Below are 27,267 nucleotides of genomic sequence, written 5' to 3'. Positions count from 1 at the left end.
TATGCAGTACCATGAAAAAAAGCTAGAGATCACCACTCTTTTAATTCATTTCCAGTTCAGATGGCTATGAAGTACAAGTAATTTTTCAGTGCCAGAAAAGGCAGAAAATTACATAGAAGCCTCAGCAAATAAATATAATATGAAATATTTCAGTATTAACTGTCCGTGCTTTGCCTTTAATAGAGCTTCCATTTTTTCCGGAGACTTGCTTTTAATTTTTCAAAGAAATATATAGGGATATTTTTCCACACCTCCGACGTTAAGTCTTAGAGGCTGGTTGTATTGTCACCATCCAAGTAACCTCAAACACTTCTAATAATGATGTTGAGGTCTGAGCTCAGGGGTATTTAGTTTATGGATCTGGGAAAACCAGCAGCTTTTTTGTTTGATTTGCAAATTTTCTTCTTTTCTGATCTATTCCCTTTTCTCTTTAACATCTTGACAGCTGCACATCCTTTCAGACCCATAGTGTTGTTGTCTCATCACAGTGGAAAGATAGAAACAGTTGTGGAGCTTGATTTTCTCTGCTCTTTCAAAGATGAAAGCTTTAAGTACTGTTTATCCAACTGTAATGGTTGTGGGGCTCTACCAGGTTGTGCATGGTTGCTAGGAGTCCCATTTTCTCTACACATTTTAACTCCTCATTTTTCACTTATTTTTCTTTTACTTTCCCCTTCCTTATGCAAGTGGATTATCTACTCTCCTCAGAATTAAAAAAAAAACTGTACTTTTTGTCTGTTTTGACAAGAAATGAAAGAAAAGAATAGTCTCTTTTGCTCTGACTCTTGGTCAGACTTTTGCACGATACTGTATCTGGATTTCTGGACCTGTATTCACAAAGCTTCACAGTAGGAATGCTAATCTAGGATCTGTTCCTGTCAGAGGAATCTGATCCTAGGTCAGCACTCCTACTTTAAAGCTTTGTGAATAGTGTCCCTGCTTGGCAGTTTCTCAGTGAAGAGAGAAAAACACAGCAGTTAAGGGCAGGTTGGACTTGGAGTAATGATACCTTTTACCAGACAGCGATAACTTTGACTACAGCGCCCTCTCTTGCCAGTGAAATTATTTCAAACATGCAGAATGTGACAAATAAGAACTGCAATGCTAATGCCTCACTCTGATTAAAAAAAACAGATTCAGTTCATTACACCAACTAGATTTTAGTGTTTCATGCATGTCTGCAGTCTGACAATATCAGCAATCTAATAAAACTATGAATGGCTTTTAATGCTTGATTTAAAACACAAAGGTAATAATTACTTCTTATGAGCAATGAGGTCAAAATAATAAATATAATATTATAGCTTTAGTTCTATAGTCAGTTTTCAGACCTACTGCCTCTTGAAAATGATAAAAACCAGAGGTGTTGCATGAACATTTCATGCAATTAAGTACCATCAAATGTGGCTTCTGATGCTGGGACGGCTTTACAGACTGGTAGGAGGAAGACACTTTTGGTAGGCTTATCAAAGGCAGTGGTCCATACTTGATCATCGCAGCTAGATTTGCAAGTCAGAGTAGAAATAATGAATTATAATTTACAAGAGAAACTGTAAATCAATTATTTCATAGTTCAAATACTCTCAAGACTTTAAATGCCCCGTTTGTTTGGGTTCAGACAGGCAGAATGTAACCCAAAACATCCTATTACCATGTTTTCTTTGCTTTTAGTGTTTAAAAGTTCTTCATAGTTGTATCTCTATGATGTCCTTGTGGTTCCTTCTTGTAGTGACTTTCTTATACTGTTACAAGTCATTGGCTCAGAGGGCACTGAATGAGCCTGTGGGGTGCTGTTGAGTCCACCAGTCCAAACCGCAAGGTCTAAGTCACTGTCTCAAAATCTCAGGCCTTCAGTAGTTGCAGTAGTTGTGAAGAGTTGCTTTGTGCTCAGTAGAAGCGCTTGCGTCTGCTCTCATTCCAGTGGCTGTAGACCACAAGCCCTACAACGATGAGGAGAAAAAGGCCAAGCATGGAGAAGAGGACGGTGAAGAAGATGGCAATGCCGCTCATCCCTTCCCCTTCATAGTAGTCTGAGGGAGAGAAAAAGAGGGTTTGTTTGCATTTTCACAAACTAGACAATCTTGAAGAGCAGTTTCAGGGATGTACCTAGAAACTAAAGACTGAAAGAGTTTCTTAGTTGCCCGTATGTCTCCATTTATTTTCAAGGGTAATTCCTGCAAAATTCCATCATTAAGATGTAATCACAGCCGTTCAAAGTGGCTTGATGTAAAAAAGATGCCCCATTCTAGAGAAACAAAATGAAAATTGTTACAAATAAGAATAAGACATTGTTTTATGATAGTTCTGCTATAAGGTTCTGGCTTAAATGATTATATAAAAAAATAAAAAATAAATAAATATATATATTGTGGATGAGACGAGAAGGTTACCCAGAATATGACATATTATTTGAATCTCTTTAGAATGTTGCAACATGTGCTGATTTTTGAGACCTTCTAGCCTGATTCTCATTGCCAGACAGGTTCTATTTAAGTGATTAGATTCAGCAGGTCTGGCAGTAATCATGCCTGAGTTTGGATACTGAAATTGAACCCAACAGTTAATTCAGCTTTGATAACTGGTTGATTTAGTAGCTTTTACACATACTTTTTTTTTTTTACTTTTTCCACATAGGGCCAGGTAGGACTGAACAGCATTTTTCCTTCAATAAATGAAATAATTTAAAAACAGCATCTTGTTGTCTTTGTCTTATATTAAAATTAGTTGGATGATCTGAAACATTTTAATGTGACAAATTAGCAAAAACAGAGGAAATTCAGTGAAGGGGCAAATCCTTTTTTGAAGAATATCGATACTAGATTTTGTGTGTATGTATGTATGTTCATTAGTGGTTTTGAATAGTAAATGAAATGGCTATATCTGTGTCGTAGATGTTGAGATCCCATATTATCACTACTGTAAAGAAATTGTCAGTGAGTTTCTCAAACCACCATTTCACATCATTCTTCATTCCTTTCTTATTTTCCTGTAGTTGAAGCGTGAACTCCTTAGAGACCTATTTAAATCCCAGTCCCTCTTTCTATAGTGCTGTAAACTATTAAAATCATAAGCTAATATGCTGCTCTGAGCTTGTTGGCCTAGTAGATGCGTTGCACTTTACTAATGGGCACAAACCAGCAAAAAAGAATGTGACCGTCACAATAAACAGATCTGCTGCTTGTGTCATAATGTTTTAGAGCCTGCTGGCGGAAGACAGTGTGGATTGGATAGATGGTGGGTTGCATTTCACTTACGTTGCCCTTGTTTGTCCCTGATGCATCTTATGTAATCTTCCAACCATCGTTACACAAAACCTTACATCAGCTACTCAGTTATATGTGCTCAGTTATGCTGCTCAGTAGTGCTCCATGATATGGACATACAGTCTCCTCCGAAATTATTGAATGTCAAGGCCAATTCTTTTGTTTTTGGTATACATTTAAGACATTTGGATTTGAGATCAACAGATGATTATGAGATGATAGATTAGAATTTCAGCATTTATTTCCTGATATTTACATCCAGATGTGTTAAACAACTTAGAACACGACACCTTTGGTGGAGCAAATTTTTGAACAAAATTATAGGAACAAATACTCTTAAAGGAATTAAAGTAAATAACACCTAATAATTGGTTGCATTTCCTTGCTGGTAGTAACTGCATTAAGCTGGCAATCCACTGACATCACCAAGCTGTTGCATTCTTCTTTTTGATGCTTTTCCAGGCTTTTGCCAGTCTAAAACCTTCCACTGTTTTACCTGGTCCTTTGCTGTGTTGACAGTGTGTCAATGTGTTGCGGCATGATTAAGTTCCTCCCGATTAAACTGTATGCATTTCTCCATAAATTATCAGACAGAATGTTTCTATAGACTTCTGAATTCATTCTACTCATGAGTTACATCATCAATAAGGATTAGTGAGCCCGTTCCAAAAGCAGCCATGTGAGCCCAAGCCATGACACTACATCCATGCTGGACCAATGAGCTTGCATGTTGTTGATTATGAGCAGATCATTTCTTTCTCCATATTTTGGCCTTTCCATCTTTCCACTTTGGTAGAGGTTAATCCTGGTTTCATCTATACATACAACTCTGCTCCAGAACTTTTGCAGCTCATGTCTGTACTTCTTTTTAAATTCCAATCTAGCCCTTGAATTCTTACTGCTGACGAGTGGTTTGCATCTTGGGTTATGGCCTCTATATTTCTGTTCTCAAACTGTTCTTCAATTGGTGTATTGTGATGCCTACACCCCTGCCCTGTGGAGGTTGCTGGTGACATCACTGACTGTGTTTTTAGGTGTTTATTCACAGCCCTCACAGTGTTTCTGTCATCAACTGCTGTTGCTTTCCATAGCAGACCTGTTCGATGTCTGGATGTTTGTATACCAATAGTTTCTTTCTTTTTCAGGACATTCCAAATTGTTGTTTTGGCCACAGCCAATGCTTGTGCAATGGCTCTGGCTGATTTTTAGTTTCAAAATGGCTTGTTTGTCACCCATAGACAGCTCTCCGGTCTTCATGTTGGTTTATCCTTTTTAACCCGCAAAAGCAGTTTTCACAGGTGAAAACCCAGAGCTCAAACCAAGAGTAGACATTTAGAGCTAGTTACTGTTTCAGAACAATTAATGTAACAGGGCACACATTGGCAACAACAAACACCTATCAGTCACATGTTCCACTGTTTTGTTCACCTGAAAAATGGGTGAGTTCAAACAAAAGGTGCCATATTTTAAGTTCTTTAACACATCTAGATGCAAATATTAATAAATAAGGGCTGAAATTCTGATCTATTGTCTCATTTATATTTTGATCTCAAACTCAAAATATCTTCAGTGTACAGCAAAAAGTTTGGCCTTGCTGTTCCAATACTTTCAGAGGAAACTGTATAGTGTGATTTTCGCTAAATCTGAGGGACACTGCAGTGATGATGAGGGGCGATAAATTACGATTAAAAGAGCTTATACTGTATTTCAATTTGTAGGAGATATCAAAAACATTAGGACTTTGTTTTCACTAATTTGGTTTCTTTTTAGTTTGATGCTGATTGCTGATGTTATCTGATACCAAGGAATGCCAGTATATTTTTATAATTCTAATTAACTTCAATATTTACCATTGGTGGTCTTACATATGTCTACATAATAAAAAAAAAAAACATCTCTTTGGTGTGCAGTAGAGAGATGCTGATATTTCTAGCTTTTACACTTTATGAATCTTAGACATAAAAACATGCAAAACTTGTGAAATAACGTCTTACTCCTGTGTAGCTCCATATTGTCTACACTTGGAATTGTGACCTCTTCTTCATCCTCTTCCTCCTGTTTACTTCGCAGCACTGTCAGCTGGTACAGCTTCATAGAGATGAGGTCGTGGTTGTCTGCCAAAAATAGTGCATATTAAATGCAGATTCTAAAAGTGCAGTATAACTGTTTTCCATCTGAAGAAGAGACTACAGTGATCTTTTCTAAATGGATATTACCTGAAAGGTCTCCAGTGATGGCAGATGCACCGAAGTAGTAGCCCAGAGGCAGCCGCACACCTGGTATGTCCAGGCAGTCCCTCCATTCATGCTGACCATCGATATCAATCATAACCTGCAGACAAGCAGTAATATAGTAAACCACTCACACTGCATACTAAGCTAATACAGCAATGTGAAGCATAGTGTATAAAAGGGCCTGATCAATTTTTGGGGTCAATACAGATTTGCTTGTTTGTGCAAGAGCTGCTTGTGCAAAATTGAAGATATGCAGTTACTCTCGTAGTTAAACAGGCTAAATATAACAACACTGGTTTCTTTTTACTCCTTGGATCCACCTCCAATTCCCACCCATCAACACAAAGCACGCGCATAGAATCAACTGTGACGGGCAGAATTCATTTAGAGTTTGACAGCATTACCAAAGAATTGTCATGACTTCCCTTTCTAGTGATGATTTAGGCTGTCTATTAAGGCTATTGCCTTACTTTGTTATTTTGATATTGATAATAAAAGTATGGCATCATGCTAACATGGCTTGAGAGAAGATCAAAATACTCAATATGGCCTATATCTCAACAGAGCACACAGAGTACAGCCCTATTCAGAGCTAAAACAACAATTTTACAAGATGTTAATAACATATATGATTATCAGCTGACTTATCTCAGGGTGGCTGTGCTTGCTTTCAGGAACCAAACTGAAAGATCTAAGCATAAGAAGAGGGCTACAATACTGCTCTCCCCCAGCAAAGTATTAATTTAATGTACTTGGTGAATTATGATAACATACTATTATATTTTTCTTATTCAGAGAGACCTTTTGACTAATCATTATGTTATGCAAGCACTGTCCAGATACTTCTTCATATAGCTGTGGTGTTTGGCCAGAGCAAACATCATACTCCCTTGTCTCTTTTATGCAGGGGGGATTGTAAAGCCTATAAACACTTAGCATCAATTCATACCAAGAAGAGTGTCTTTGCTGTACTGTTTTTCTAATGATCTCCCAGAAGTTTTTTACTGAACCGTCACCACCAGGCAAATTTTGCCTCTACAGCAGCATTTAAGACAAAACGGAAAGTTCGAATAAAAAGCCAACTTAAGCCTTGTCTTGTTAGCTTCATGACCTGCACGCGAGTTTGATGCAGCTGACTAGGATTACATAAATCTCTAGGATGAGGATGGTTCATCCAAAGTATTACTTTACCTGGCTCTATCAGTTTAACTCTTTATACGTACTGCTTTTATACATCTGTCCAGGAGGAACACTTTTTTGTCAGCACATTGTGGTTCTCCCCCATGGCACTAAAAGCGGCTGGCAAAGGTCACTAACTGGATTCCACCATTTTGAGCAGACAAGATGGGGGCAGAGTTATCTGGTGTAGGGGAGGGTCTTATAAAATGACTGACAGGAGGTCAGTGTAAACACAGACATGTCCTTCGCTCCACCCTACAGTTTTCCAAATGGGGTTTCTCAGATGCCATTGATAAAACAATTATTATTTTATCATGTTTTATATAAATTGACTAATGCACCTATAAGGGGCTTATCAATTTAACGCTAATTATAGGTAATAGCCATAAAATCTATAAATACAATTTATTGTTTATTCCCATTTTGTAAGCATGAGCATTCTGCGCTCCGATCTGTGATCTGAAACTCCAGTCCTGGTTTTATTCCATTGCGAGGTCTTTCCTTAGTTGATATTTACAGATGTAAACGCGACTGATTTTAAACTCACGGAAACTTTTGCTTCAAAAATTTCCCCCAAAGAAAATGAAGAGGCCAAGAAAGATTCACTAAATAGTAACGACAATTAAGTTAGCATTTTGCTTTTAGCCTATGTGACAAAGCCGGTTAACAGCCCAATGTTCAACAAAGACTCACAGCTCAGCTAAAATTCTTCAAAGAAGGTGCTCTAGGCACTGTTTGTGCGATATAATTTGAGGCTCTGCTTCAGTGTAGAGCTCTGAACATTTAAAGGAGCAAACTAACTAACCATGAGCAACCATGAGCTATGATGTGCAAGAACTGGTGTTAATGTGTACATATTGAAAACTTGCCTTGCGCTTTGATGTGGCTTTTTAAAACTTGTACTTGGTGAAAAGGCCTTAACCAGTTCTGCCTGTATTTCTGTATTGGAGGGGTCCCTCATATTGGGCTCGTCAGTGGCACAGCCATCTTAGGGTTTGCCCTAACATCAGGAGATTGTGATTTCAAATTCCAGCATTATCAGAACTTGAAAATAAAATCTAAAATTATCAGTATGAGGCAGATAAAACCACAGGTCATCAATATTGACCAACATCACAACACTGTTCTTTCTGTTTGAATTACTAGGGTGCCACCACTTTAAAGAACAGAATGTTATCATGAATTGAATTCTATATCCATGATCCAACATCATAGATATAATCAACTGATATCACACATATCACACATATAAAAAATGATCACAGTGTGACATCAATGTTAGCTGAATATTTTTTGGCTAGAGAACTAATCTCAGCCATGTATTGACACTGAGCCAGAAATTATGAAAATCTTGTATGAGTGCCAGTCACACTACCACATCAGTGTCACTGCTGCGCTGAGAATGGTCCACTACCCAAATACTATCTGGTCAGCAATGATCCATAGTGGTCCCTTTCCAGTGATGGATGCAGTAGAGGACTACAATCAGTAACTGTATACCTACAAAGTGAGACTATATGGTAGGTGTACTTGATAGAACTGTCAATCAGTGCAGGTACAAGGTGGGTGTATGTAATAAACTGGCAATTTAGGCTATTTGTTCAATTTTTACGTATTCTACAAGTTACATATTCTCCTGCAGTGCTCACCGTTAGTCTGCGACGGACGTATCTGATGAAGAGGAAGGTGTCGTGCTTCAGGTTGCGCACCATAGCATTGCAGCCTCCTATCTCTGTGGGCCTGCCGTCTCGCTCATGGTCATAGCTGATCGTCCCGTTCCCCACCATCGCCAACACGTAAGGGAAGATCCTCTGATACAGCAAATGAGAGGACTTAATTAAAACAATATTTCTTGTGTAAAGTGTCTTAAGAAAATATTTAGTTTTGACCAGGTCCTAGAGTGGTTCTGAGCTGTAAATGCATTTTGCAGGACAAGTGTTCCTTAATGAGTTTTGGTATTAGGAAGGTTCGGTGTGGCCAAGAAACTGGGCTTTACTCAGTTACATTATAAATTATAAATTAAATCACTGAATCAGCATAGGTCATTGTATCATACATATCATGCATATTATACTAACAGTGCAAACAATACAACTCATAACTATATTACTATTGCAACTTGACATATGTTAAAAAAGAAAAGAGTTAAAGGGGAATTCCAGCAATTTTTCAAATTTTCTGCCAAATTAATGGTTACAATGTAAACCAGGATAGTATGTTGTGAATGGGTACCTGGGTGCGAGGGGTGTACCTTTTCTTCTGGGCCTAGCTCCATGAAGAAGCAAAGAAAAAAGCAAAAGACATCACTCAAGAGACATATATATGATATGATAATATGATCATTTTTACAAAATCCTACTGAATTCAATGACTGAAAAATGAGCATCCTCACATACTGATGAAAAAACTAGAATCCAGAACTTTGTATTAAGCCAAAGATAAACTGCGTTCTTTTTGACCAAAGTATACGTCAACTGAATATCTTTAATCAATCAGATGCTATGTAGACTAATGCCTGGCACACAGTATAGGATAATCAGATCAACCTTGAGGCAAATTTATCCCTCTCTGCAATCGCACAAGTCCAAATTCAGTGTGTTCTGATCTACTCTTGATTTAGTCGCAGTTCGTTTTCAAATCGTACATATTAAACACTTTCAATATTTATGACTTAACTTCTTCTAGTTTAGGGGATGCATCGATCGTTTCATATGAAATGCAGTGTTAGCGTCACAATAAGGATTAACATAGCATTAATTTACACTAGTGCTCCTGTGGGATTTACAGTGTTATCTCATTCGCAATCTTTAAACAACCTTAGATGTCCAATTGCTGCTTAGCATGCCTGCATTTGACATGAATAAGTTTTGAATTTAAAGCTTCAGAAGAAATAGATGCTTTGGTACCTATAAAAGCAAATCCCCATAACCCAACAGAGCACAGTGTGTTGTTTTCTACCGATTTTCAAATCCAAACAGAAAAAAAGCTGTCAGAGGTCCGCTATATTTATACATCTTCTGGGTCTAACTGCTTTTTAGTCATATTTTCATATAGTTATATTATATCTTTCTATAGCCTATAAGAGGAATGTAATTAACCGATTTTAGGAAAGTTAAGTTGGGGCTGTAATGCTAGAACAGAAATTTTAAAAGAAGTTGTGGTTTTGCTTGAAGCAAACCAATATATTTTTGAGCCCAGTTTCTAAACACATGTTTAATATTGAATTGAATTTGACATAAAGCTTTGTTAAAATATGGTGTCTAAAATATGGTGTGTGTGCACTGCTGTGAGTCGCTCTCACACCTGAAATAGTGATTTAAAAGTCAGAGGTGTTGGGTCGGATTTTGCAGGAGTTTTTTTGGGCTACATCTTACATCTTCCTATTAACATCAAACGCACAGCCACAAAAAAAAGTTCCACCTCGATGTTTAGCTCTCAAATGCAAAATCAACATTATACTGATGAAAACTTGATGATTATAATAGATAATTCACTTACATCCTCAGAAGACACACTTTTCATCAAGGTTCAAAGAGTTCTCTTCGAATACTCTTTTAACTTGCAATCATCAGATTCACCCTGTCATAAGAGTCTGCAACCAACCTTACAAAACATTGTGCAATTGTATCAAACCTGAAAGTGTGTGTATTGTTACACCCCACGGATTTAGAAGCCTAATCTAAAAGTGTGTGATATTTTGTTCTGTGTGCATCTTTGATGACTTAAAGATAACCAGGGACAAATTTCTGAAACCTATAAAACATTTGGGGAACATTTGTTTGCACTTCAGAAATCCTGTAGTTTGGGTCAGGCATAACAGAGAATATAAGACAATTCTGGTGGAGTCATACCTCTATATGCTTTTCCTCATTAGGGTAAGTATCTACAAACACGCCCAACCCAGTGAAGAAATCCTTATTTCCAAACACTGGACCTGTAAGAATATCAATGCAACAAAGGTAAAGGAGATGTTGCTATTATTACTCCAATATACACAGGACAATCGTATATCACTCTTTAAAAATGGTTCTTCAGGTATTCTGCAGTTCAGGCAAATGTTCTGTACAGAACTATCTGAATGCATAAATAGTTCTTCTCTATGGTATAAAATGAGTCATAGACAGTTCTTTAAGAACCCTTTTAAAATGGTTCTTTATAGCACCAAAAAGGGTTCCATTATTGATACAAGTCAAAAACCCTTTCCCAGTACAACAGAGAACCCTTTTTAGCAGTTTTACCTTTCTGCATGCGTTCTTTTGTGTACCACACCGCCAGGCCATCGCCATTCAGGTTCTTCTTCCCTTGACCATGGATTTTAAAGTGCACCTGCAGCTCCCAGTCTTTCAGGTGGCATGGCTACATGCACACATACATACATACATACATACATAAATAAAACACACCCATACATAAACCCATTTTCAACTACCAAATTAACATTGAGCTTTTTGTGACTCTTCAAACAATGGAATTCTTCAGATTTACAAGTGTGAAATTAAACAGTACTAAACAAAATGTGGGAGGGACATTTCTAAAATGTATTTCTACTGTTATCAGAGTTTAAAAGGTTTCACCTGTCTTATGATTCAGACTATTGTATGAATGTTTTTTAAAACGTGCATTTAATTATACTGCTGTTCTAATGATCAGTTTTGCAAAGCAGTGGCATGCAATGAATGCTGTAGAACAGGCCTCTAACTCAAGGCCTAAAGGGCCATACAGTCAGATTTTTTCACTTCCAACAGACCTGACCGAACTCATCAGCCAGGATTGGAATTCACAAATATTCATTCCTCTCTAACAGTAGGATCGCCACTCTGTGCTGTAATTTTATAACATACCTTATAAAATAGCTAAATTATCTGTTATGGTATTGCAGTATCAGGTGTTATACCATTCAAGTTAGTATTGATAAAAGTTCATTATTCCTGAGTGCTGCTAATCTAAAAGAATATCTAACATCCTTGTTTTTCACTGGATAATATGGATAACGCTCTCTTCCAATTAAGCGTGGTAAAAATAAAAAAAAGATGTAAAATTACAAAATAAAATTACATCTTTGCAGAAGCAAATCTTTTATTAATTTAGGAATCTTATCTTACAACATTGTATCTTAAGGTAGGAAATCTTAATCTACTCAATCAAAGTCGACAAACAACTGTCACGTCTGTTACCTGACAAACAAACATACACGCACAGCTGAAACATAAATGCATTATCAAAATAATCAAGTTAGTTAGCGAGACAGCTAGCTACTGTTATTGATGTAAAAAAAGGTCAAACAAAACTGAAGTGCTGTAAATTTGGACTGTGACAGAGCAATGTGCAGTTTATCAGAGTGTCGCCGCTCTATAGTTTCAGTTTCCCAAGCGCTTTAGCTGACTAATAACGTCTTCCTAATAAACAGACACACATTCAGCTCTGCCTCCTTATTATCCACCACCATCACTGTAATATTTTATCTGATGAGTTTTTATCAACATTAACACACAAAGGTAATAAGAGGCGACGGTGGAGGTCATGTCTGCAGTGTCTGGGATTTTTAAAATGCTGTTAGAAAAACCCTCATAAGTCAAAGCGCCATTTTCAACATAGATAACTGTAACATCATTATGCTAGTTTTAGTGAACTATGCTGCATAAAATGATAGAGGCAGACGGTTAAATTGTTAAAGACACCTCTGGGGTTGCCTTAAAGTTAGGACAGATTTTAGGAAATTTTGTCTAGTTAGGATGTTTATGTAATACTGTTTTCTTATCTGGAGCTGTTGTAGGTTCTGTCCTAAATTCAGTCCTAACTGTACTTATTATGGTGACTAAACAAATAAGAATTTAGACTTGAGAAGGTTCTGTAATACGGCCCCACGTTCCTATCACTACTGCTGTGGACAATTCTGACTTTGTAAGTTTCTCTAGAACGGAGCATTTCACATCAGACCACTCTGAATGACTTCCTTTAGCCATGTGATTATGCAGAAATTTTGAGAAATCGGTGGAATTCCCCTTTAATGGCCATGCAGTACTCACCATACGGCTCCACACTGCCCCCTGTTTGCTTTGCATGTCGGGAGTTAGGCGCACCTGATCAGTGGTTACCATGGCATCACCCATCAGCTCCCAGTGAGAAGAGCCAGAGACACCGATAGCTGACAGAAAAGAAGGACAACACACATATTACAGTGATTAATGCACTACTGGGAGTGGCCATCAAAAGGTTTGCATGGTTTTAGTTCTTCTCGTATCCTAATACTTAAAAGTTAGAGCGTTTTGAGCTTGTGGTACGCCTACTATAATCAGAGATATTCTAAAAAAAATTCTACTGGAATTAGCCTACTCTTTACAGAAAAAAACATCTATGGTAACACTGTGAAAACTATGCTTTGACGTCTATACCGTTGTACAATACTAATAGTGATCTCGTAATATTTGCCCCCTCCTATTATATTTCTACTGTCTTTTAGTAATATATATAGCGAACTACAACATTTGTCTGAATTTACTATAAGAATCCTACAAGAAACCTCTAGACATTTATGTCGTATTACTATATAGGCCATCTTAAAGGGCTAAAATTTATTAATTTCTCATCAGCCTAATGTACGTAACGCATGTTTTAGCTGCTAAAGCGAAATGACCCGATGATAATAATGCTTTATAATAGGCTACAACACTAAAAACACAGTTCATGTTTGAATTATGTAATAAGTCTCATTTTGCTAACTGACATAATTTGGTGCTGCATGCATATTGAGACACTGGTTAGCAGCTACAGGACACAGCCTACCTTGGTAAGGTTTCGTTAATGAATATTCTCTCTTTAAAAACTCTTCCATTTCATGTCCATCGTCGGATAAAGAGGAATGTAAATAAGCAATAAACATCACATACGTTGCTATCATCATTCGGGCCATTTTGCGCAGATTTACTTCCAAACCCGTTCACTCGCCCCTCTGTGTTTTCAATGATAAGGCAAGGCGGCGGCCATCGTAATGCTAGTGCACACCTCCGGGAGCAGACGATTGGCTGATGCAAATACATGGCGCGTTGCTATTGGCTAAAATGCTACTCTATCAAATCGTGAGGATATCAAATGTCCAGCCGCTGTAGTGGCCGCTGAAATCAAATGTTGACCCGTTTTGGCCATCCAAGCACTCATATAAATGTATGTTTTGTACAATAAAATGTAAAAGAAAAGTTATTCACTCGTTACGTTAAATGATATTGATAATGAATGAACAGTGATTGAACTGTACAGTTTTGCACCGCAGGGGGTTCATAAAAAGCCCACAATGTGACCCATACTGTGCTGTTGGGAATGTACAGCAAGGCTGGCAAGGACGATTTCGAAAGCTAATAAATCGTTCAGAAAATGTGTATTTAATTTTTTAAGTTCTTAATTTTTCTCCTTGATCAAGCTCAATAGACCGCTAACTTCCGGGATGAATTATGTAAGCAAGACTAAGGGACTGTCCAAAAAATTTTAGATCAAAAAGATACGTGTCAACAAGCGAGGAATTACGTGACAGTGGAGGACTGGCGTCCACAAAACATTTCAGTGAAGTAATTCTGGACTAGGACTAGATTCAGAACGTTAAACCAGTTTTTGAGCACATGTATTTGTAAAATACTGGTAATACAAGACCAGGTCTACATTTTATCCATGCATCCATTAGCATATATCTTCAGAAACTGTTGCTATATCAGTACTGTTTCTTTGGGAATGCCTGCGTTATATCTATGTACCCACAAACCATGCAAACACTGTTCCTAGATCTGTAGAGTTATTTTGTGAAGTCTGATATGGGTCCAGAGTGTTTGGTAAAGTGATAACAGCATTAAACATTTAGTGCTAGCTTATCTGATGCCGTGCAGGTCACTCCTAATTGTAGACTCTAAATGGTCTTACAGCGAAAGCCTTGCCCTGCACAGTATTCTGACTGATATGGATTCACTGTAGTTCTTTTTATACTAGGAGTAGACTTGAACCTTGAAGGTGTAAATTAGTTCAAGACGAGATTCATTTTGTTAGGAAAATTGGCCCTGAGATCTGATGTACCTCTGTTAAACCAGAGAGGGAAAGAGATGTTGTTGTTGCAAACTCTAATGGAAATAATATGCCTTCTGTTTTTAAATGATGTAAACATACATACATACATCATCTAAACCGCTTATCCTTCTGGGTCATGGTGGGGTGCTGGAGCCTATCCCAGCTGTCATTGGGCAGAAGGCAGGATACACACTGGACATGTCACCAGTCCATCACAGGGCAGACAGACATATACAATCACACACACATTCACACCTAGGGGCAATTTAACGTGTCCAGTTTGCCTGACTGCATGTCTTTGGACCATGGGAGGAAACCGGGGTACCTGGAGGAAACCCACGCAGACAAGGGGAGAATATGCAAACTCCACATAGAAAGAAAGAACCCTGGTCGCCCGGCCAGGAATCGAACCCAGGCCCTTCTTGCTGTGAGGCGACAGCGCTACCCACTGCGTCACCGTGCCGCCCATGATGTAAACAAATTTTTAAAAATAAAAAACATCTTGACCATGTTCATGTTCGCCACATTTGACACCAGTGTAAATGGTATGTGTTTTCATTATCTGTATACAATTACATGAGTGGAAATGTGTCTGCCGAGCACTGACAAGCAGGTGAAAGAATAAACAATGAGACAAAAGATGGGAAATGCACAAGGCTGAAGTTAGCCCCAAACCACGTCTTCATGCACTCCAGGCCGATAATAGCAGCCAGGCCAAGCTTGTCCGCTCATATCATAATGGGGAAAACAGTGAACAACTACAACAACAAAATAAAGTTGTGTATTAGAGCAGAAAAACACTGTAATGTAGATGCCAGGTATACTGCAGGACTAGGGTTAGGAACCACTGCACTACGTAATACCACTATACACAGCAGAACAGAGGATATCAATTCTGGTCTTGGAGGGATGGAGTCTAATATAGTTTGGTTTAGTTTCTGCAGTAGGCATTTACTCACCATGCTATACTATTCTACTGGGTTACTATGTACGACATTCCAGTGAGTGTGGAACCTTTTCATACATACAACGACTCTACAAACACTTGAAACACTTTAAGCTTTTCCAAACACCTTAGAAGGGTCATTCAAAGTTTGTCTTGGGAGCTAAAGTGCAGTGTTTTTGGTGGGCAGAGGGCCAAAAAATAAAGCACACACACACCCACACACACACACATTTTCTAAGCCGCTTATCCTTCTGGGTTGCGGGGGGAGCTGGAGTCTATCCCAGCAGTCATTGGGCCGAATGCAGGAAACACCTGGGACAGGTCGCCAGTCCATCACAAGGCACACACACAGACATATACATTCACGCACACACTCACACCTAGGGGCGATTTAGTGTGTCCAGTTGGCCTGACTGCATGTCTTTGGACTGTGGGAAGAGACCGGTGTGTGAAAAATAAAACAAAATATATAAATAAAAAATTAAAATATTTGGAAAATAACATTTTAAAAAGAAAAGGAAATAATTTCACAAGCTATATGTAGTATTATTATATATTTGTTCTCTTATTGGGTGAAGGTGTGGGATTAGGGTAACTTTCAGGTGGGCCAAACCCAGTCAAACATCCTCATGGGCCAATTCTGGCCCTGCTATTTACCCTTATTCTATACCTCTGGATTTATGGGACTGAATTACAGTCCAACATTCACATATTTGAAGGTGAATTCTAACAATTTTTCAAAATTTCTGCACAATTTAATTGTTGAGATAGAAACAAAGTCATTCAGAGTGTTTTTGATGTGAAACTTACCAACGCTTTGTTTACAGTGGTGGTGATAGGAACCAGGGCTCGAGATGTCTAAAACACAATCACAGCCATTTTATTTACTATCTAAAACCACCAGTGAACCTATGGGCCTTCTGGGTTTTTCTATTTAGCACTGGTATTAACAAAATATTGGTAAATCTGAAAAAACAAAAAAAAAACTTTGAGGCACCAATCTTCCTGGTACTGCTGTTGTAACACATTTCAAGTAGAAATACGCGATCACACTTATTGTGTAATACAGTAGTCAAAGACAACCGCCCTAAATCTCCCCCTGTAATTTGTGGATAGTCCCTTACTTTACAATGTGGCGCATTGGACGAAGTGGCTGCAGTCAGACCCTACAGTCTGTCATTACTCAGTGCACTACTGCGAGCCTTTGAGAAGGTAGCTTATGTACTAAAGAAGGAATAATGAAGCCCAAACCTGAGGACGAGGGTAAAAAGGTCGATATTTATCGTGACACATGGGTTCGGTTCCTGGGTGAGTAAAGCTGGTTAAAATCTCAGCTCACGTGTACACATGTTCGCTAGCTAGCCATCTGTGTTTCTCTCTCAGGAGACGAGTTTACAGCATGTCCTGGTCTCCTTGAAGGTAACTTATGCTGGCTATGTATTATGCCGTACAAAGAGCCTATCTGAATTTAGACAAAGGTAGCTTACATGTGTTAGAGCTAGAGTGCGTGTAGTTGTCTTGGTTATCTAGCCTGTAGTTGGATATTAAACGTGAAGACACCAGTGAAGAAGTATGAGTCAGTGTAGCAAACTAGTTAACTAAGTTAGCTAACTAACTAGGAGAGTCACACCCTGTAACTTACTTGTGTAAAGTCACACTTTCAGTCGAATCAGTGTTCAGTTGCAAAGTTACACTGTAACTCAGTGTATCTACACTGTATGTGAAAACGTGTTTATTAATATTACAAACAATTCAGCATTCCAGGTCCTTGTGTTTCAAGGCGGAACTTTAGCTACTTAGCTAATGACTTTCAGTGCATCACACCACGGGTCAGGTATTTAAATCCTTAACCGGTTTGCATATCCTTTGACCTTGGAACCGTCACAGATGTTACTAGTTACCATTCATTTTTCCACAGAAAGACCTATTAGTTTTTAAAGCTAAGGAACATTTCATAATGTAACCGTTGAGATGTAAACAAAACCATTAGATTTGAAACTTACTGACTCAGATTTCTTTATAATGGTGGTGGTTTTGTTGACTATACAAACCAGTGAGGTAGCTTTTAGAGGCCTTAAACGCTTCAGATGTCTGACAATTCTGACTCTGTTAGTTTCCTCAAAAAGATGGTTCTATAAGGGTTCGTTAGTGAAGGGAATGGCTGTATTTAGAACCATGAGTTCTATATAGAACCATTTCATGCTTAAATGGTTCTTTGCATGGTGAAGAAGTTATTAAGATTGACAGAAAATCTGCTTTGCGTGTATATACGGTTCAATATAGAACCTTTTTAAAAATGGTTCTATATATAGCACCAAAAAGAGTTCTTCTATTGTTAAAAAACCTTTTTTTAAAAAGTGTAGAACAATGCATTTAACATCAGACCAATCTGAATAACTTCATTTATCTTGACTGTTTAATTATACAATGGAAAACTGGTGGAATTTCCCATTAATCCACAATTTAAAATGTTAAATAAATAAGTTAACATGTTATTAGTACTAATAAAATGACATTTCAAATTTGGCATGTAAGAATGGAAATAAAATTTTACTAGTAATTTAGCATTTAAGATTTCACTTCCCACAAATAAGAATTATTGGCTTTTCCCATTTCACTAATTGATTGATTGATTCATTCATTCATTTATTACCACACGGCATGTCAGTGGGAACTGCATCTGGTGTAACAAGATGTAATTCAATTCTCTTGTAGCAAAATACACAAACATACAATATAACACACATACAGTAAACTGCATATAATACAGTTTACAATATACAGTGTGTGTTATTGGGGAGTCATGGAAAATTACACAGCAATTTCATCTGTGCTTTCTAAGGTTTCTAATCACTTTAAAAGGTGGAACAATTTTTACCACAATGAACAAAACAATTTTTAAAAAAAGGGTTTCACAGGTAAAAATGTATTTCACATTTTGAATTCTGGCTCAAATTAAATCTTATATTTTAAAAAGTATTTCTAACATCTAAATAGAATCTTTCTATTCAGGTGACATGACTGAATTTACATGTAACAATTCAGTTTTCTAGTAAGAGATTAATTCCAACTTAAGTGGAATTTCTAGAATTTAGTAGTGAAAATTGAATTAGCACATGTTCAAATTGTTCCTCCCATGAAAAAGAATTACTAGTGAAAACTGAGCTCTCATATACTAAAATATAATTACTACTAGTAACATGTTAAAATATTTTTTTTTGTCAAAATGTATTTTTTTTTTCTTTTGTTAAAATTGAATTTCAAATATCAAGAAACTTACTAAAAACTAAACTCTTTTTAAGTAATATCGACAGCATTCAGTCATATTCACAATATCGCTTTCAGATACACTGACCTTTTGCACTACGGTTGTCAGTAAGGCCAGGGTGACTTTGAAATCTGCTGTGTTACTAAATTAGATGCCTTCAGCCAGCTGGCTGAACACTCCACCCTCCCCTCAACTACACACACAATTTAATAAAACACAGCTCTGCTCTTGTATGCTGGATGTTGGGCGTCTCAAAACTGCTCTTTTGAAGTGTTATCTCAAAGTGCTGCAGCTGAAGTGCTCTCACAACCAAGTGCACATTTGGTTAGGCTAACAGCATGTTGGCAGTGTGACACTGTGTGGAGGGCGTCCACTAACCACTCCATGATGGTTTTAAGAATCAATAGTATCAGTATTTGGCAAAGTGCCAAATGCTATTTTTAAGGCAATATAGAGGGATTGACTGTACTGCAAACTCTGGCCCATATGTTTATTTTTTAATTGAGCTACCTTGATGTTCTTTAGGTAGTAAAGCTAAAACATTTTGTGACCTGGCTGGCCTCATGCCATCCACTTTTCTCTTTTATTTATTTTTATATATAAAAAAATCCCAACAAAATACTCCAGCTAAAAGGAAGTGGTCGATAAAGCACGCTAACATAGCTAAAAATGAATGGATGCTAGTTTGCATACTGCTGATGGTAATGACTACTTTCATTCAGCGTGCTTTTTTTGACTGAACTATTCTTTTAAATACCTTTTGCTTTAAAGTTCTGTTACTGTACATTAGTGTTGAGCCCTGCCCTCTAATGCTGCATTTGAACATGGTGAAATGCTCAAATCTGTTTTGTTTTTATCAATTTTTATGTCCATTATATGTCCATATCTGATTTGTCTGATTTGTCAGCGACCACTCTTTCATTTATGTAATTCCCAGGCAAAACAGCCATTTAGGTTTATTAAAGTTGTACATTTTTCAGTGTCTGGAAAAAAACAAAAAGTTATACTGAACAGAAAATTACACAGATGATGCAACTTGATATAATAATTTTTCAGCATTTATTGTGTCCACTCTCTGCCTTTATTATAGTTTCCTTTTTTCTGTTTTTGCTTTCAGTTTTTTTTTTTTTTTAAAGAAATCTACAGGGATATGTCTCCATTTTCATGTAAACACCTCCAAAGTTCAGTCTTACAAGTTGGTTAGAGTTTCTGCTTGTCACAATCCAAGTAATCCCAATTACAGATTTAGTCATCCGAGTCATCAGTCTGTAAAACCTTACTCCAAATCTCAGATGTCCAGTATCAGTATTCTAGTGCAAATTATCTCCTTTTTTTGGTCTGTTTTCTCAGTAACAGCTTCTTGACAGCTACACATAATGTCAGGCCCATAGCACTGAGTTGTGTTTTCATAGTGGAAGGAAAGATATAAACAGCTGTGGTGTATTTTTTTCAGATCTGAATCAAGAGCAGAGCTTCTCTCAAATATATAAGCTTTAAGTACTCTTTATTTGATGCTGACAGTTTTACTGGTCTGTCAGATCTTACATAGTTGTAAGGTGTCCCATTTTCAAGTTTTAAGAATTTTTAAACATTTTTCATTTGACTTTCCCCTTCCTTATGCAAGTGGATTATCTTGTATCCAATCTTATAAGAAATATCTCCTTTAACCATTTTAGATGCACATTAAAAAGAAATTTGCACGGCAGCTGAGGCATGTTTGGGTAGTTGCTTGTGTAAATGTTAGAGTCTCTTTGAAGGGGAACATAATGTCAGTGACTCAGTCATTCAATTACTCAATCAAATGAAAAGAGCATTGGTTGGGAGGACACGGCTGTAACTGTAGGACTGGAAGGATAGAAGAGTTAAAGTGGCAGTAGTGTGTACAAAAGTGAAAGAGTGGGCAAATTAAACACAGATAGATTTGATATTGTACTTATAACTCATAGCTGGTCGGCCCTATATGCTCACTATGCACGTTGTGCAGGACCCCGCAAATTACTCAAGTAAGTTATCTAGTCTCAAGGTTTAGTTACAACTCTGGGCTAATTCAAAACAGAAAGCAATGGATTGACATTGACAATTGATTAAATATTGAATTTAAAGTGTTGATTAGCTGAGCGTACAGGGAATATGGATGTAAATCTCTCAGTAAATAGTAACCATCAAGTATTCAGCCAAGCCATAGTATAATAAGTGTTTTACATTTGAAAATATATCAAATGAAATCTGGGAGAGGCAGTCTGAATGGGCCTCATGCAGCTGTTAAAATTAATAATAGCATTATCTGTAATTTTAAATATTCTTTGTTTATACCTCATTCTGTTCTGTGTAGGTCTACTTATTCTCAGACTGACAGATGGAGCAAAGTTTTTAAAGGAGAGAGGATTGTATTGGGAGCACTGAGGTGTCAGGTGTGACTGTGTGACAACTGCAAATGGTTTATATGGCTCACAGGTCAGGTAGGAGGGCCACTTTGCAGAATTTTTTCTTAGGGTCCCAGGGAGGTCAGGACAGGCTGTTCTTAGTGTTGAAGGCTTTTTTGTAATTTTCTGTTAAATATGTTTCTTGCTGTTTTTTGAGAAATTAATGAAATAAAAAAAGAAGCCTCTGAATCTTGCGCAGTGTTGTATGATTAGACAAGCTACTGACCTCCAACAATGCTGAAACTCATGTGGTTGGAATCAGAAAGATCAGATTCCATGTGTTTAGACTTAAAAGAGATTTGCTATGAAAAATATTTGAGAAAGAAGATATTGTGACATTGATAAGGTTTGGCTAAGGTTTGCTTTCATAGACATCATTTTTAGTGATGTAGTAGTCCAAGTCATACAGGGATAAGCTCTTCTTCTGTTTATAGTGTAATCGTTCTGATAATCCCTCATGAAAATACAGACCTTTCAAAAAACAACATTCCTAATTTAGTTAATATGACCGTGAAACTCCAGATACCAGACTTTTTTGCAAAGTGAATTCATTTTCAATATGAATGAAATATATACTACCATTTTAAACAGTGTTTCAATAGTATTAAGGTGATTTTGTTTTAGACACAATGATTGTAATATGATGCGAGTACTCCACAATTTATAGAACGGTTTCAGCTAATTTGTATGAAGCTGTATAATAATAATTGTGAAGGCTTTGTAACATTGAGAATGAAATTACAATATAATTAACACCCAGAACACATTGTATTTGTATCAAATCACATAACTTGACTAGAAATTACCATAAATAGATAATTACAGTATATTAATTGTCTTTGAACAACTTGGTTTTGAAATAATGCATATAAAAAAACTTCAGACTCCAAACAGGATCAATTATTCTCCCTTTTTAATGAAACATGCAATTGGTCACTATTCAAGTACTGGCGATATCGCAGAAAAGCATCTGATGTGTATCATAATAGTAAAATTTAACGATTTTACATATATATATATATATATATATATATATATATATATATATATATATATATATATATATATATATATATATATATATCAATCATATTGCCCACCTCTACTCCACTGTGCATGTTATTAATGAATGAAATGGCAGCAGTTATTAATATGACAAGTGATTGAACAGTAGTTCACCGAAAGAAATAGTATAAAACTCACATCAGATTTTACTAAACAGGTGCTTTGGATTGATGAGGAAAAATGAATGTTTCAGAAATGTAACTCACCTTATTCCAGTGTATCTGCCTTCTTGCTTTCTGAATTTTTCCTACCAGCACTGGCAGCATGATGGCAGCAGAGTTTTAAAGCCTTAACATTGCTGATATGAGGCCAGAATCTCATTAAAGCCTCCGGCCCTTTTTCAGAAGCAAACCTAGATGTCACTAGAGCATTGTTTTCATTAACATGTCAGACCTGTAATGAAGCCTGAATATTGATGGAGCCAAGCAGTCGCCGTCCTTGCATGGCAAAGGGCCAGCGTGGAAATTATAATAATGGTTCTAATACATTAGCTGCTAGTGCAGGGCGCTGAGGGACTGCTGTGTTGGGGGCCGCAGCGAATTGTTCTGGGGCTTGCCACAATAGCAGGCAGTTTGGAAGTTTAATTGCTGTCGTATCTTACCCTGGCACTGCTTATGCCCCTGCAGGCTATGCCAACGAGGTGGGGGAGGCGTTCCGTGCCTTGGTGCCCGTCAGCATGGTGTGGGCCAGCTACGCGGTTGCCATGACGTATGTGTCGGCGGATGCGGTGGACAAAGGGAAGAAGGCAGCTGCGGTGAGTTTTGTTTTTTGTTCTTTGATCTGTGGAAAGACCTTAGGAATTTAAAGTTTGGGGACACCTTGCCACCTTTTAAAATGCTTGATTTTCATTTGTTGTTCAATCAAGTAAACATACCTGTAAAAGTTTGGTTAACAAAGCTGTTTTGTAATATTCTGGGTATATTTTGCTATGCTCACTTTCATGCTTATAAAAGTGTCTTCGTTCACACTGTTGTAACTGTTGTTAATATTACTTATTAAATATTTAGGCCCAAATGTGCATTTAACACCTAAAAGTGCTGACATCACAACAAGGATATAAGGGTGTTCGGTCATGCACACTTGTGTAATTTCCATAGAAATTGCAAATGGCCAGTGCCGTGCATTAGCTAGAAGGATATAAAGCTCCCCAACATTGGGCTATGTAGCAGAGGGACTGCGTTCTCTGGAGTTCCTTCCAATAACTCTGGGATGAGTTGGAGTGATCCTGAATGACCAACATCAGTACCTGACCTCACTAATGCTCTTGTGGCTGAATGCAATCAAATTCTGAGAGCAATGTTCCAGCATCTACTGTGAAGCCCTCGCAGAGGAGTAGAAGGTGTTACTGCAGTAAAAGGGGACATACTCACTATTAATACCCTTGATTTTAGAAGAAACATTGGATGGGCACGTGTCTACAAACTTTTGGACATACAGTTTTAAACCTGATTAGTCTTTAATACGCTAATTATTATAAACCAACAAAGAAAACTTTCTAATTGATGCTTGGTGTCCCCAACTGTTTGATAGGCCATGTATATGTGAAAAAGATGCCATGAAGAAACATAAACTATAAACCTATAATACAGTATCAAAGTCATGGAAAGCAGTCCTCTTCATTGTAATCTGTCTCACAACTCAGCTGATTGAACAGCTAAATAAAAAAAGAATGAAAATTAAACCTGTACATATCATTTGTTAGTTGTTTTTGCAAATTAGGCATTCTTAAGACTGATGTCTAAAAAAAGCTTGCAACATGCAAATAAGCCCTATAGCCAGATGCCATTTTTTACTGTGTGCTGTCAGCATCTTGACCAATCACAGCTCCAGATGCGTGTTTCTGTATTTCTATAGGTGTTCAACAAAGTATATTATTTTGGTCAATAAAATGCAGGTCAGTCTTTGGTTATATTACTGAGTCACCAATATGTTCTTTAATGTATTGTAAGGCATATAAAGGCAGTATAACGGTTAGTATTAGTACTAGTAACTTTCTTCTGTGTCAAGGCTCATGGTGACAACCCAGGGAAGACTACACGGATAGCTGTGGCAGTCGTGGACACGTTTGTGTGGCAGGCCTTGGCGTCTGTGGCCATTCCAGGATTCACCATCAACCGTGTGTGTGCTGCTTCTCTGTATCTGCTAGGCAAGACCACACGGTGGCCTTTACCTGTGCGCAAATGGACCACCACCGCCATCGGCCTTTCTACTATTCCTTTCATTATTACACCCATCGACAGGTGTGTGAGCTAAAATGATCACTTTTTACAGAGGATAGATTAAATAAACTAAAGAATTATAAATTAATTTTAAAAATGCCATATCCTACATTTTACCATGAAGACATTTGTGTGGGGTCGTGCACTGAAAACAGTCATAATTAATTTAACATTTCTAAACCATTTTCTCATAGAAAAGGATTGGCTGCCCTGTATTGTTACTCATTCAAAATGCAGTTAAGCGGACCGTATTTTTAAAATAAAACTGTTGTTTCCAAGCAAAATGACAACTTTTTAGGATAAGGATTTCTTTTATTTCTTTTGTCATTTGAAGCATACCACCAGTTTTAGGACTAAAACATTCATAATTACTACTAACAAGCTAAAGTAAAAATTCTTGTCTGAAACCACTCAGCACATGCAGGGCTGAAAACCAAAACCAGAAAGCATAAAAAGCAAACAATAAATTAAATGTTTATGAAATCAGATGTCCTCAACAATGGTTGGTTATCCAAGCATTTTGCATGATTATCAAAGCATTTTGGTGCATCTCTACTGCTCTAGACTGAATAGGCAGATAAATGTAATTTTTTTTTTGTGACATGATAAATTATTTAATTCAAAACAAGTCTTCGCAGCCTGATGTTGATATATAGACTATGGACTGTAAATTGTATGTTTTATGTTTTGAAAACAGTGTTTGCATACTACATAAAACTTCATTTTAAAAAGTGAGGAAAATTGCCTATTCCATGACATAGGCTCTGAAAAAAACATTACTGATAAGCATATCTTTGGTATCAGTGATCTTTCGTTTGTTTTTGCATTGTTGACATGACCTCTTGTGTGTGTTTGTGTAAAGGTCTGTAGACTTCCTGCTGGACTCCAGCCTGCGTAAGGTGTATGGAGGAGGAGAAAAGCATGAATGAGCCCTGTGGAGCCAAGCTGAATTCTAGCCTCAATGCAGTGGTCCAGATAAACCCCAACAAACCAGTGGCCATTTATTTTATTTACCCCCACACATCACCCTAAACGCACAACCTCGTTCAGTTTCATGTACTGTCAGCCACACAACTCTGATTGTGGTATGTGATAATGCTGAAAACAGCCCACCAGAGAGACATATTTATTTTACGAGATGTTATATTGCCTGTTCACAGGTTTTATGCACCTTATACTTCCTTCTGTTTGCATAAAGGTTGAAAAGATCAGATTACATTAAGGCAAAAAATGATTTCATTTGCTATTCCTAACAATGTTTTGGTGCCATATTTGGTGCGTAATATTTTAAGTTGTACCTCAGTAACAGTTAACTTGAAGGATATTGAATAGTTTAGATCAAGGTTTGAGGCAGTTACAGAGAAAATAACAAAAGGGGAAAATGTAGGCTTTAAACTACACTATGCAAATGAAACCAAAGCACCAGTTAAAAACATCAATTTTAGCTGCATAGAGGAAAATGTAGAAATAAGACAAAAAGGGAAGAAGGCAGAAATGTAACAGTGATTCAGGGCTTAATTTCCAGCAAGAACACTGAGAACGTCCACATTATAAGCCATGTCTCTATGAGAACTGCACAAAATTGCCTAACAAAGCGGCAACTGTGACGTCAAATACAGAAAATAATGAATACACAAACTTTTTTAGGTTCCTTCAGTCTTTTATCCAGGTATATACAGATTTTATTTTAAAAGTGCATGCATTTATGAATACTAGCTGGAAACCTTTTGTTTACATAAATGTACTTAATGTTTTTCTTTTTATAAATAGTGACTTATTTTCTTTGTTTTCATGTTTTGGGCATCAAATCCAGCACTGCAGCTCATTATGAAATGTGAGCAGGCATTGTCAGCTAGAAAGGTTTCTATTCTGGCTTCCATTAGCATCCTTTCTTTGAGCACTGTATAGAGTATTTTTCATTCTTGTACAAATACTGTAGGGAAATATATGTATTTTAAATGTAAAATCTTTAACATGTGAAAAGGAAAAACACTGTTTAGAAGAACGGTTGGAGTACTGTAATAAAATCCATAAGAACACCAAATACAAGCATCCAGCATTTCCATGGTTGACATCCAAATAAATGGCACAATGGGTTGTTTTACACTTTTCCTGTCCTTGTCAAATTGATTGCCTTATATGTCACCACACTGAAGTATTTCTTCATGATTAAGTAATCAGTAGGAAATAAATCAATTTAGTGTAAGACTATTTTTATAGCTGTGTTTTAAGATAATGTATACAGTGCTGTGCACAATCCAAGACCAAACTTTCATTTATTTAATTTGTCAAATGGCCTTTATGTACAACTTCTTAATTTTTTTAGCTTCACGGAAAAATCACAAAACCTGAACAATTTTTTTTTTTTTAGTATTTAGCGTGTCCACCCTATAGCTTCCATTATTGAGAGACTGAACATGGCGTCTGTTTACGAGGAAAGTCCCGCCCTTCAGTACAATGAGCCAATCAGCTTGCTGGTTAAGTAGCAAGCGGGAAAAGTTCCCTCTCGTTGGAGATATTCTGCCTAATGCGCATGCGCACAATCTGAGTTTTTGTGCGCTATTTATACCAAATGTTACAAATGATTGTTTTTGTCAGATTTATTAGCGATCTCTTTTTGAAAC

General features: G+C 37.1%; 2 protein-coding genes across 3 annotated transcripts; one reads left to right on the top strand and one right to left on the bottom strand.

Moving 5' to 3' along the window:
- Positions 1-23: 23 nt before the first annotated feature.
- lman2la (lectin, mannose-binding 2-like a) lies at positions 24-13,657 on the bottom strand. Of its 2 annotated transcripts, none has more exons than XM_036580185.1 (9): positions 13,564-13,657; positions 12,703-12,821; positions 10,915-11,032; positions 10,528-10,610; positions 8,909-8,941; positions 8,326-8,487; positions 5,480-5,594; positions 5,258-5,377; positions 24-2,030 (listed from the first exon to the last, which is right to left on the bottom strand). In XM_036580185.1, exons 2-9 carry the CDS (start codon positions 12,784-12,786, stop codon positions 1,888-1,890), a joined length of 858 nt encoding a protein of 285 aa, XP_036436078.1. In that variant the 5' UTR covers positions 12,787-12,821; positions 13,564-13,657; the 3' UTR covers positions 24-1,887. The 2 variants fall into 2 exon arrangements, with proteins under 2 accessions (XP_036436078.1, XP_036436077.1); XM_036580184.1 differs by having other exon boundaries at positions 13,460-13,654.
- A 3,146-nt stretch (positions 13,658-16,803) lies between these two features.
- mtfp1 (mitochondrial fission process 1) lies at positions 16,804-26,687 on the top strand. Its single transcript, XM_036580183.1, has 4 exons — positions 16,804-16,976; positions 23,051-23,178; positions 24,432-24,664; positions 25,506-26,687. The coding sequence occupies exons 1-4, from the start codon at positions 16,907-16,909 to the stop codon at positions 25,570-25,572; spliced, it is 498 nt and encodes a 165-aa protein (XP_036436076.1). The 5' UTR covers positions 16,804-16,906; the 3' UTR covers positions 25,573-26,687.
- Positions 26,688-27,267: the final 580 nt, after the last annotated feature.

This window comes from Colossoma macropomum, unplaced genomic scaffold (genome assembly GCF_904425465.1).
Source record: "Colossoma macropomum unplaced genomic scaffold, Colossoma_macropomum, whole genome shotgun sequence".
NCBI lineage: Eukaryota > Metazoa > Chordata > Actinopteri > Characiformes > Serrasalmidae > Colossoma > Colossoma macropomum.
Note: the sequence above shows the minus strand (reverse complement) of the source record. Positions and strands in the feature narration are given on the sequence as shown.

Bases quoted from the DNA above. Each gene is read 5' to 3' on its own strand.
- lman2la (XM_036580184.1), bottom strand. From the start codon at position 13,586: ATGGCCCGAATGATGATAGCAACGTATGTGATGTTTATTGCTTATTTA. The intron at 11,033-12,702 runs GTGAGTACTGCA...GTGTGCATGTAG, and splicing joins GGGCAGTGTGGAGCCGTATG to CCATGCCACCTGAAAGACTG. The intron at 2,031-5,257 runs GTAAGACGTTAT...TCTCTCCCTCAG, and splicing joins CAATATGGAGCTACACAGGA to ACTACTATGAAGGGGAAGGG.
- mtfp1 (XM_036580183.1), top strand. From the start codon at position 16,907: ATGAAGCCCAAACCTGAGGACGAGGGTAAAAAGGTCGATATTTATCGT. The intron at 16,977-23,050 runs GTGAGTAAAGCT...ATGCCCCTGCAG, and splicing joins CACATGGGTTCGGTTCCTGG to GCTATGCCAACGAGGTGGGG. The intron at 24,665-25,505 runs GTGTGTGAGCTA...GTTTGTGTAAAG, and splicing joins ATTATTACACCCATCGACAG to GTCTGTAGACTTCCTGCTGG.